General features: G+C 34.1%; 1 protein-coding gene across 2 annotated transcripts in view; it reads left to right on the plus strand.

Annotated features, from left to right (window-relative positions):
* Positions 1-12,164, plus strand: part of LOC107653677 (uncharacterized) — a 14,497-nt gene extending 2,333 nt beyond the window's left edge. Inside the window, exons 3-12 of one of the 2 annotated variants that reach the window (XM_016440471.1) lie at positions 3,006-3,263; positions 4,982-5,086; positions 5,455-5,487; positions 5,607-5,642; positions 6,045-6,080; positions 6,241-6,273; positions 9,353-9,385; positions 9,653-9,676; positions 10,025-10,087; positions 11,356-12,164. In XM_016440471.1, coding sequence (XP_016295957.1) covers positions 3,006-3,263; positions 4,982-5,086; positions 5,455-5,487; positions 5,607-5,642; positions 6,045-6,080; positions 6,241-6,273; positions 9,353-9,385; positions 9,653-9,676; positions 10,025-10,087; positions 11,356-11,363 — 629 coding nt within the window. In that variant the 3' untranslated portion in view covers positions 11,364-12,164. The remainder of the gene's footprint in view (positions 1-3,005; positions 3,264-4,981; positions 5,087-5,454; positions 5,488-5,606; positions 5,643-6,044; positions 6,081-6,240; positions 6,274-9,352; positions 9,386-9,652; positions 9,677-10,024; positions 10,088-11,355) is intronic. The other variant, XM_016440472.1, reaches the window with a different exon arrangement.
* The last annotated feature ends 555 nt before the right edge of the window (positions 12,165-12,719 follow it).

Here is a 12,719-nt window from a genome sequence, read left to right on the forward strand (position 1 = left end):
GGAATCCCTGCATTAGATACAAATAAAAATAATGTGAATTTGTGCATTTTAATTTGGTTAAATAACCTACTGAGCGATAATTCAAATAAATATTAATGTGTGCATCAGTAGTTGATGCAATGTTGAAATGTTGAGTAAACACTTCTTAAAATTTAAATTATTTTTGTAAATCCAGTGGTCAAATGCTGTGTGGCCTCTCTGCGCAAATAAACACCTGACCAGTGACTTGTCTTTGTTTGAATGTCCACAAAACTGGAAGACTTTCTGAATGTATACAGGTGCATCTCAATAAATTAGAATGTCGTGGAAAAGTTCATTTATTTCAGTAATTCACCTCAAATTGTGAAACTCGTGTACTCCATGCCATGCCGAATTGAGGCAGTAATTAAAGCAAAAGGAGCCCCTACCAAGTATTGAGTACATGTACAGTAAATGAACATATTTTCCAGAAGGCCAACAATTCACTAAAAATGTTTTTTTTTATTGGTCTTATGAAGTATTCTAATTTGTTGAGATAGTGAATTGGTGGGTTTTTGTTAAATGTGAGCCAAAATCATCACAATTAAAAGAACCAAAGACTTAAACTACTTCAGTCTGTGTGCATTGAATTTATTTAATACACGAGTTTCACAATTTGAGTTGAATTACTGAAATAAATGAACTTTTCCATGACATTCTAATTTATTGAGATGCACCTGTATACGCGGTAGGCTATTTTAGAAAGGAATATTTAAAAGATGAAAAAGAGGAATTAGTGAGAAACAATAAATTATGAATAATTTATTGCTGTTCTGTGAATAATATGTATTCAATAAAAAAAGTAACTAGTCTGATTACAAATATTTTAAAATGTAATTTAATCTAATTACAAGTACTTAATTTTTGGAATCTGATTAGTGATTACATAATCCAGATTACATGCAATCAGTTACTACCCAGCTCTGTTCTTACCTTTGTAAGACCAAAATCTTACAAAGGACTTTGGTCTTGCAAAGTTATATTCTATGCAAAATTTGTGAAATTAATATATAAATTCAATTAGAACAATAATACACAATTAGACTGTTACCAATCAAATAAAATCCATACCAAAAAATCAATTTTTACACTGCAGAGCACAAAAGCGCCATCTGAAGTGCTGTGTAAGTGTATTAACACACAAGACTGTTTAATGCAGCTTAGAAGTGGCATAAATGCATTTAAATTTCAAGTACAGTTGCATAATAATGCTATGAGATTGTTTTAAAAAATAAAATGTTTGAATGCTGAAATATGAAATAATTAAAAAATAAATTATATTTTTAAAATATGAATCTAAAACTGCTAGTAAGTGGTGGCAAGTCACTGTCTTAATGCGTGAGTCCATTTAGCTGACTCATTCAAATGACTGATTCATTCAGGAATGAAGCAATTGACACTCTTTATGAATGGGACATTGAATCATTCACATGCAGTGTTGGGAAGGTTACTTTGGAAATGTAATAGGTTACAGATTACAAGTTATCCGGCCCCACTTTACATTAAGTGGCCTTAACTACTATGTACTTACATCAAAAATTAAGTACAATGTACTTATTGAAGTGGGTCCAGTTATCCTATTTAAAATGTAATAAGTAGTGCAACTATTTAATTAATTAAAGTAATGTAGCTTTTAGATTACTTTTCTAAATTTCTAACGAATGTTTTCAACTCTTAATCATTTTCAGACATTTAAACCAGGCAGGGTTAACCTTACAGTAGTACTAGGGCTGTACAATATATCGAAATATCGCAAATATGCATATCGCTACGACTTGCAATATATGGGGCCATGAACAAAACACAAAGAGAAAATAACTCACTGCTCTTACCTAAATAACTTTTATTGCTTAAATAAGAATCAGTGCATATTGAATTCATAGAGTAAATACTAAGCAGTGTTGTATTTTTCCTTTTTATTATTCAGTTCCTAAACTCATGTTAAAATGATTACACTAATGTTTGAAATTTTGACATTTTTCAAAGTTGAAATTTTTATGTAATGCTCGAGTAAAACACTCCCGTTGTTATCGCATATCGTATTTTTCTTCAATATCGCACAGCCCTAAGTAGTACTCAACGCTGATTACTGTCAGACATTCAAAATCCTTCATGACTTGAATTAATATTATAATAGTGGAATTTTAAAGCACAGCCACCACAAAATCATACTTTAGCACCTCTTTTTACTTTGAGATCATTAAATACAGATTTAAAATCATAACAAGAAACCATTTAATAGCTATGGTACAGTTTTTGAAATCAAACCTTTGGATAGCTATAACAGGAAACACTGGCATCTAACAATGCCTCGGAAAAAAAAATAAATAAAAATAAAGCATATACATAAACCCAAATAGGAAATAAAACAGCTACTGAATAAGCATGTGTCCTAAACTGAAACATTGGTGTCTCTTATTTTACAGCAGTCAATGCAAATTGGGAAATAAATCAGTTAAATCTGTGTGTGTGTGTGGAAATATTAAGATGTAACCCCCTTTGTAATCTTTAACATTTTCATAAGTAACTGTAATTTAATTACAAATTTTTTTCTCAGTAACTGTAACTGATTACAGTTACATTTAATTTGTAATTAAATTATGTGATGCCGTTACATGTAACTAGTTACTCCCCAACACTGGATACATGCAATGGTTCTGCTCTTGATTTGTAACCATATTCATTGGCATTTTAACTGCATGAATGCTTGAACTTTCAAAGTGTATTTTTGTCTGGTTTTTGCAGAAGTGAGTGACATACTCAATTATACCAGCTCGCACATTGCTAAAACAACAATTATGATATTATTGTAGACAATGCATATAGCACACGAGTACCCGAGTACCACAGTATTACTTTCTGATACCACTATTGTACCATAGTACTGTCACAACTCTTTTTGCAAGGCTGTTGTAGTTGAGTTTGATTTCATTTTGTTTTCTCAGTGGATTGGAAGTTCATATGTTTTTTCATTATTTCTTTCACAGAGCGGGTCCGCAAACCTGTGATAGAAATAGAGAGGAGCAGTAACCCTGGTGTTGTGTATTTAAGATGTGGGTACAGTGAAACTATCATCTGGAAGAATTCTACTGGAGAAACACTGAAGGGCACAAAGAACCATCTGCCAGGAGAGACCATCACAGTCAAAAACACAAGAAATCCAGACAACTACTACACATGCACACTCAAGAATGCTGTGAGTGAGGAGACCAGTGATCCGGTCTTTGAGAGAGATCTGTTTGATGGTAAGACAGTGAATTACTTCAGCATTAAATACCAAAGAAGAAAATCAGAGTCAGATCATTTTGTATGTTTAGGTGGTGCTGAGATGCTCTTTTCTATTTAGAAATTGTATTTACATTCAACAAATATTTGGACAATTGTCACACCAAAAATATTTGAATGTCATTGTCTTAGACAGCAAAACATTGAAGCAAATGTTATTTATTTGAAGGAAACAGAGCACAAGCATATTTTAACAGCAGTACATTTAACAAAAATTATTTTGTTAGGAGTTCTTGCAGTCTGATGTAATTTATTTATCTTTCCCACTAAAATAGCAGTGAAATTCATACATTTTTTTCACTGTGACTTAAGTGTCCAAATACTTTACAACTGTATAGACATGGATTGTAGACAATAGACAATTCACTATCTCAACAAATTAGAATACTTCATAAGACCAATAAAAAAAACATTTTTAGTGAATTGTTGGCCTTCTGGAAAGTATGTTCATTTACTGTACATGTACTCAATACTCGGTAGGGGCTCCTTTTGATTTAATTACTGCCTCAATTCAGCGTGGCATGGAGGTGATCAGTTTATGGCACTGCTGAGGTGGTATGGAAGCCCAGGTTTCTTTGACAGTGGCCTTCAGCTCATCTGCATTTTTTGGTCTCTTGTTTCGCATTTTCCTCTTGACAATACCCCATAGATTCTCTATGGGGTTCAGGTCTGGTGAGTTTGCTGGCCAGTCAAGCACACCAACACCATGGTCATTTAACCAACTTTTGGTGCTTTTGGCAGTGCGGGCAGGTGCCAAATCCTGCTGGAAAATGAAATCAGCATCTTCAAAAAGCTGGTCAGCAGAAGGAAGCATGAAGTGCTCCAAAATTTCTTGGTAAACGGGTGCAGTGACGTTGGTTTTCAAAAAACACAATGGACCAACACCAGCAGATGACATTGCACCCCCAACACAGACTCAGATCTCTCGGTTGGTTGTGCATCTTTTTCTTCCACACTTTTTCCTTCCACTCAACTCTCTCTTAACATGCTTGGATACAGCACTCTGTGAACAGCCAGCTTCTTTGGCAATGAATGTTTGTGGCTTACCCTCCTTGTGAAGGGTGTCAATGATTGTCTTCTGGACAACTGTCAGATCAGCAGTCTTCCCCATGATTGTGTAGCCTAGTGAACCAAACTGAGAGACCATTTTGAAGGCTCAGGAAACCTTTGCAGGTGTTTTGAGTTGATTAGCTGATTGCATTGAATTGATTTAATACACGAGTTTCACAATTTGAGTTGAATTACTGAAATAAATGAACTTTTCCACGACATTCTAATTTATTGAGATGCACCTGTATATCCAAGAATAGAGTCATGTGGTTGGAAGGGATGGAGTGCAATATAAGTGGGATTTTTTTTTACTTGCTGCACAGGAAAGTCCTTTCAGAGATTTTTGATCAAGATTACAGAGATAAACATTATTAGTTTCATTATTTGTAATAAAACACAATATTGTTGCACAGTAAGAGTAGATGCATTAAAAATGAATTGAAAAGGAAATAGGGTCAAATTTGATTTTATGTTGGCATAATCATCTGAGAGCCTTAATTATTAAGCCTCAGACATTTGGGGTTCTGTGGTTGTTGATACTTTTAACCAAGAAATCAGTAAGTTAGTAGACGTATTATGTTTTCTAGCAGTGCATTTGTTTTATGAAGCCAATGTTCTCTTTCTTAAGAATCAAATGCAGGGCATATCGTGGGGATTATAATTGGTGTCCTCCTCCTCCTCCTCATCTTTATCATCTTCCTTTGTGTCTATCTATTCATGGAGTCCTTTCACAGTAGGTTTCCTATTATACTTATATCGTTTAACATTTTTAAAAAAAATTTTTTAAAGTAGTATTAAGTATGGTTTGTGTCCATGAATTCCACTATTATCTCCAACCTCTATGTAGACATTAGTGTTATTGTTGTGGCAACAAATTATTATTTAAGATTTATGTTAAGTTTATTAAGCATGTGTTCATCTTTAATTTTAGCCTATTTTACTAATTACATTCTTTAGAAACTTTAACACTGTGTGTTGGATAATATTGTGTAATGCAAAAAAATTAGATCATAGCAAAGTGTACATTCAACAACAATTGTATTTTAATCTGATAATTGATCAGTTTGTAATTAAATATATATATATTTTTTTCTACACCAGAGAGTGTTAATAACTGCTGTCCGTGTATAGAAAGTAAGTTTATATTTGTTTGAGTGATTTTCTTCCAAAATAATTGTCATACCAGTAACTTCTTATAAAAGTACTTGATGCATGTCATTCAGTGGATATTTAATGACTGTTTCTCTCTTCAGGTGCGTTCAGCCCCCTGTATTGTTGCTTAAAGATGAGTATGTCATTTTCATTTGTGTTTATGTACCATAAACTCTGCACTTTTATTACAATAATACATTTCAGTTACATTTCTAAATAACTGTCTGTGAGCAACATTGTTATTTCAGGAAACAAGCTGCTTTATTCAATAATCAAATGGCACTGATATTCAGATATGACATCAGATATTCGATGGACTTTAATTTCTTTAATCAATAATTTGTTTTAATATAAAATATCACAGATCTTATTTGAAAAGTGTATTTAACTTTTCATAAGGTTTTTTTTTTCTCCAGGCATTCAGTAGGCATTTAGGCCTATATATATAGTTTATTATTAGCAGTAATTTGCTCTGTACCATTGTGCAAGATATGGATAAACTCCTGAAACTTCTTTCTTTTTCACAAATGACACTGAAGGACAGCAATATAATGTAGCACCATCAGATAATAACGGTAAGATGTAATAAACTGTCATCTCTTGATACAAATATTCAAAAATATCTATGGCATGTTCTCAGTGAAGCTAATGTCATTACAGTTTGCAATGAAGCTATTTTTAATATGCAAGCCAGGTGGTTTAAATTTTAATGTTTATTATTAATGAATTATCAAGGTGCCGAGGAAAAGGGAAACGCAGACAAGCTAGGTAAGATGATAAAATTGTTGGTTTCTCATAGGTTACATTAATAGACCTTTACAATGATAAAGACTTAAGTTATACTAAAAAGGATAGTTCACCTAAAAATGAAAATTTGCTGTTAATTTACTCACTCTCAAGTCATTGTCAGATGTACGTGACTTTTTTTCTTCAGTAGAACAGTGAAGAAGGATTTTAGCTAAAACTGTGGTCCTTGGTGATTCATAAAATGCAAGTCAGCGGCTGCCCATTTTTGAGAATAAAAAAAATATATAATGCATCACAAAATTAATACCCGTGGCACCTGAGGATGTATTGAGGACTTATGAAGCGAAACGATTGGTCTGTGTAAGAAACTAAACATTATTTACAACATTATTATCTGTAATCCATTCCAGAGCCTCGCAAATTAATCATTCTTTTTGGTGAACTAGTTGAATCAGTTCACCAAATTGGACTGAACCATCTGAAACAGTTTGTAGCTCAAGCTGCACAGATCTACAAGTTACACAAACAAAACTTACTTTTGGACTCCGACTCGAAATGAGGCAAAATAGCGGCATATGTGATCCTATGATGAATAAACTCATTCAGTGCTCCAGTTCCTCCAACAGTCACTGAACTGAGGAAACTCGCAGACCAATGAGCTGGTGATATGTGCATGCGTGAACTGAGCACTCGAATGAAGGGGTGAAATGTGTCACGGTTTCTGTTAGTTTGGACTTTGTTTCATCACCCTTTGCCTTAGTTCCTTTGTTGTTGTGGTTATTAATTTGTAGTAGTATAGTAGTAGGGTACTAACGGGGCTAAAGGCGCCTTTGATATTATTTTCATCTAAACCACTAGATGGCACAAAAACGTGGCGTAGCACTTTCCAAAACATCCGCTTTTCAAGATGCACATGTATATTTGTCTGATCCTTGACGCGATCGCGCGCAGCAGTCCAAAGTTGATTCTGTGCTTACTTGATCTAATATTTTATGTTTTTTAAAATGTTGTAGATTTAAGTAGCATATGAGAATTGCTAAAATTAATGCATATATTTTGAGACAAAGGTCTTCTTTATGATTTTCAGTTTTGTTTTAAGACTATTAAAGCAACAGTTTTTAAATAATGAAAGAATATGTAAAAGTATGGTATTTGGGGTAAAAAGTGCCCCTGTTGTTGGGGCTAAAGGCGCACAGTAATTAACATGATAATTAATAGATGGCTGACTTTTCCATTTGTTGACATGACATGGTTAGATTCAGATGGTAAATATCATATATTATGTTGGGTGTCCATATTAGAGATAATCACCATGTTTAGAATTAAACCATTTAAAAACATGATATTAATCATATCATATAATAAAATATAGTTTGTTGTTACTACTGTAAATATATATTCAATTATTATTGGATCGATCTCCTTCAATACTTTCATAATCTTTACTTATTAAAATGATTTTGTTTCTGTATTTTAATATATATTTTAATATTAACATATTTTAATGACAGTATATTTATTGAAAAAAAATTTTTTTTTTCAAAATAAGCAGAAACTAGTACAAACTTTGCTAAAGTGATTGTTTTGAACAAGTATTAACTTAGACATTATTTAAAAAACATTATTTTAGCTGAAGTATTTGTATCAATACCTTGCCACCTCATACATTTATAAGATTTTTAAACAAAATAAACAACTTGAATGATTTATTTTCACACAAAATCTGTTGCTCCATTAATGTTCAATACAACGTATATATTTTTTCTGCAATTATACATTTTAGGCACAATGAATGGCACATTTTTTTCTTAAGTTGGGCCTTTAGCCCCGTTGTACCCTATACTTTATTGTCCTCGAAAGGAAAATTGTTGTGGATTACATGTTGCTGCAAAGACATACAATAAACAAATAATAATAACAGTAAACAATGATTAAAAACCTATCAAGATAAACACTTGTTAAACAAACGCACAGATACACATTGGGACTCTATATCTTCTACTGGAGGGAAGCAGTTCATACTGTGAATGCAAGAAATGAGTCTGATCATGAAGAATCCTGTCTACATGATTGAGAATGCTTTCCTCATATAAAACTTGAAGGTTAAGATTTGCATCATGCCCAACAATTTTCAACACTGTCAATACCAACTGCATCAACTGGTATTGACAGGGTTGAAAAAAATAGTTGGGCATGATGAATTCGTCATTATGTTCAGGTGTGTTTGTCATTATCTCCCCTACTTTTGTGTATAATCTCCCCTACTGCTCCGGGTGTGTGTTCACGGTGTGTGTGTGTTCACTGCTGTGTGTGTGCACTTTGGATGGGATAAATGCAGAGCACTAATTCCGAGTATGGGTCACCATACTTGGCCACATGTCACGTCATTTTCACTTTCACTTTTTACTTAAGTTAATTTCCCTTTGTGTTTGATTGTTGGGTCTCTACAGTATTTACGTTGTGTTGGATTGTTGAAATTTACCGTGTGGATCATTAAAGACTGTTGTTCTTCATCTTCTTCGTCGTGCGATTGTTTGTACCACACAACGGTGACAAAATGAAAGTTTTGATGGTTTATGTCATTGCGTGATTACGTAAACCAACTAGTGAATTGGACCAGTTAATTGAAACAAACTGTCCGAACACATCAGTTGGTGGAAAATAATCATATTTCCCTGTTTACCTGAGACTCTGGATTACAGGTAATAATGTTATAAATAATGTTCAGTTTCTTGCACAAACCGATCGTTTCGCTTCATAAGACCTCAATATATTGTCAGGAGCCACAGGTATTAATTTTGTGTTGCTTGATATGCTTTTTTTTATTATTATACTCAAAAATGGGCAGCCACTGAATTGCATTTTATGAGCAGAAAAGGACCACCGTTTCGGCTAAAAATCTTCTTTACTGTTCTACTGAAGAAAAAAAGTCACCTACATCTTGGATGACCTAAAAGTGAGAAATTTAACAGCACATTTTCACTTTTGGGTGAACTATCTCTTTAATGTGATTTATTATTAATAGTAATTTACTCCATTGTTTCCTACCATTGTACATGAAATGGATAAACTTCTGGATCTTCTTCCTTTCTCATAAAAGAGCTTGGAGATCCTGATGTAGAAGCGTCAAACGGTAAGAACAATAAACTGTCACAAAATCTCACAAATATTCTAGAAATATCTAACATATATTTTCATTGAACCTAGCCCTAACTGCTTGTCCTGAACCCATCTCTAATACAATTATTCATTGATAAATAATTACTAACTAAACAGTATCTGGCACAGTTGCTGGTTGAGAACCAAAGTGCCAGTTAGCAACCAACTTTTTATAACTGTCAACATAATATTAAAAAAGATGGTATTTAATTGTATGGCTAATTGTTTATTAATTATCAAGGTCCCGGGACGAAAGGCGAAGACCGTAAGTATGATGTTGTTGGTCTCTCATAGACAAATGATTATATTATTAATAATTTACATCAGATAAAGACTTAATGTACTTAAGTTATATTTACAGTGTTTTTTTTGTCAGTTACAGTTTTTCTAAATGTTATTTCAAAGTGAATATTATCCTCACATTATGATAATGATGACAAAGACACTGAAGAACTGGCTTTATTTTAACATAAGCACAGAGCACATAAGCACATTATAATGACATAATAATTATTCTGCAAATTAAAATATTTCCTCAGTTAATTACGTGCTTTGTGATACTGTTAGTTATTAGCTGCCCTTGATTCCTGTTTGTTTATGGTTATGTTTTCAGAGTCTCTGAAATCTCCCAGCGATGCTGAGAATGTTAAAGGCGTTTATGCAAATGATGAGATAGGTAAGATAATAGCACATTAATGAGTGTCTGGAAAAATACAGCCTGATTTGTCTTATTCAAAATAACAGTTGAGCATTCATACTGTATTGTGTTCATTTCAGCATCAGTCAATTTATCTAGAGCAACATCAATCGCTTTGCTTTTCACACTCTAAAAAATTCAGGGCTAAAAGCAACTCAATTTATTTCATTTTTGCATCCTAGTGCTGGGTTCGTCCCTTTTTGACCCAGTGCTGGCTTGCAAAATTGACTCAACGAGTGACTACGAGTGTAACAAGGTGGGAAAAAATACCAAAAAAGTACAAAAATTATCTAATTTTGGTTTAGACCAATGCTTTAACATTAACTAGCATTTTTGTAAAAAAGGTTCGTCCCTTTTTGACCCAGTGCTGGCTTGCAAAATTGACTCAATTTTTGACTGGGAACACTACGAGTGTAACAAGGTGGGAAAAAATACCAAAAAAGTACAAAAATTATCTAATTTTGGTTTAGACCAATGCTTTAACATTAACTAGCATTTTTGTAAAAAAAAAATAAAAAATCCTCTCTGGGTCAAAAAATGACCAAAACAACATAAGGTTTAGGAACAAATTTGACCAGCTTTAGTAATTTTTTATTTTTATTTTTTTTATCCTGCCAATGAACCCACTGCTAACACTATACTGCCAAACCATCAGGCTGAGTGCTGCCAAGAAAGACACAGACTGAAAGCCTGTAATAAACAATGGAAGTATATATAAACTGTGTATTACAGCGAATCAACAGGATTTTACCCTCTCTGTTTAAAGTATTTTATTAGCTTCTCTCATGAGCCATTCCGGTTTGTTCAGCCTGCTCACCCATCATCGCTCGAGTTGGTTTTGAGAGAAAACACTCCAACAAAACCGTCCATTTTTAAAAGAACATGCTCCTTGCTGCAGTCGGTTTAAAAGTTCAAAGTCAGTTTAAATGTTTTGATTCATCTTTTTCTATTTATTGCTGTCATAAGCTCCGTGAATACAATTGGAATTGGCTCATACAGAACCGTGACGTACATGCTCTTATTCATGCTCGCATTCCCAACTCAGTACTGTTGAGTTACTGATTATGAATGATTATTATCAAACTAAATTGTCAAATCAGTCTGGCTTCCTTGCCTAACAGTCTCTACCCAGTTTTTTGGGTAGAAAAAGTAACCCAGCATTTTTTAGAGTGCAGCTCAGCAAGTTCAGTAGATAGCTCCTGTTTTTCCTGCTCTAAATTTGAATTCTTGTTTATTTTATTTTCTAGAAAAATAGCAGCTCTACTTCTGTGAATTGTCTGGTGGAGAAACTTAAACTGCATAATGAGGATTTCGCATCGTATCATCTATCGCAAGGACATTCTTTTTTAGAAATGAGCAGTAAACTTTTTATGAATGTGAAGTTAGTTTGTTTTGTTCGCCAGTTGTAAACTTTTCAGTTGAATTGCTGCACTGTGCAGGGAATTGGAATTTTATTTTATTTTTTTCTCCAAACTGTCCACACTGTTTGCATATCATCAGTTAGATCTGTGTCTCGTTTGTGATGTTTTTGGCAATCTGTGTTATCTGCATTTGCTTTTTAGCTTGCTTTAGTGATTATATAGTCTTGGCGTGGCATCTTGACTTAGTAGTGTCTTTCAGAAGCATGCTGGTGGTATGACAAGTGCTTACCAATACTTACTAGTTTCCTTGGACCTGCGATGACACTGGTGTCCACCAGAAAGAGAAGAAGTGTCAAAAGAAGAGATGTGCATTGGCAGTGGTAACTTCAGGCCTGCTTATCTCAGTGCCTGATTTGAGAGCAGCAGTCACAGCCATACTAATTGAAGGTGGTTGTATGAAAAAATCTGATGTTGTCTGCCAGTGTGAACTAGGGCTGGGCAGTATGACGGTATCGTTACTGCGGAATAAAGTGTCTATCGTTAGAGATTTTGCTATATCGTGTATCCCGCGGTATGCAAATATATCTGCGTAACAGACAGCATGCGATCGCGAAAACCGATCTCTTTCATGCTTGAATTGTCAAATACACACACGATTAGGGCTGTCAAAAAAAAAATCGAATTTCGAATATTCGTCGAATTTAAAATAAAAATCCACATTCGAATGCAAAAACGTTGCATTCGAATTTTAGGTGTGCTTTAAGGAGGCAGCCTTATCAGAGGCGCACAAGATGCGATGACGATGTAAGTGTCGTTGCATTAAAATGTTTTTGTTAGCCTATCCAGTTGAAGCCACTAGATGCGGCGCTGCTGCGTTGTTAATTAAAAATATAGCGGAAAAAGAGAACATCAATGCGGAGAAGATCTTGTTTATATCAAAACCGAAACCAAGCCGTTCACACAGAACGCATATTTCACGCATTTTCTAGACGGACATCTATTAGGCTACTGTTGCACTCGCGTCTCGCACAAAAGAGCCGCATGTTTAGAAAGCCATGTAAATATAATTCGAATTTAGTTTTTCAGCCATTTTGACAGCCCTACACACGATTATGTCAAAATACCCGTCGTGTGGAGTATTCACGGAAACACAGTCGGCTGTGTGTTAAATAAACAAACAGTTGGGTGAAAACCGGATGTGTATCAATAGGCTTGTTCAAGATGCATCGGCGCTGAGCAGACCGATCGGC

Source organism: Sinocyclocheilus anshuiensis, unplaced genomic scaffold (assembly GCF_001515605.1).
Source record: "Sinocyclocheilus anshuiensis isolate Anshui unplaced genomic scaffold, SAMN03320099.WGS_v1.1 scaffold175, whole genome shotgun sequence".
NCBI classification, from domain to species: Eukaryota; Metazoa; Chordata; class Actinopteri; order Cypriniformes; family Cyprinidae; genus Sinocyclocheilus; species Sinocyclocheilus anshuiensis.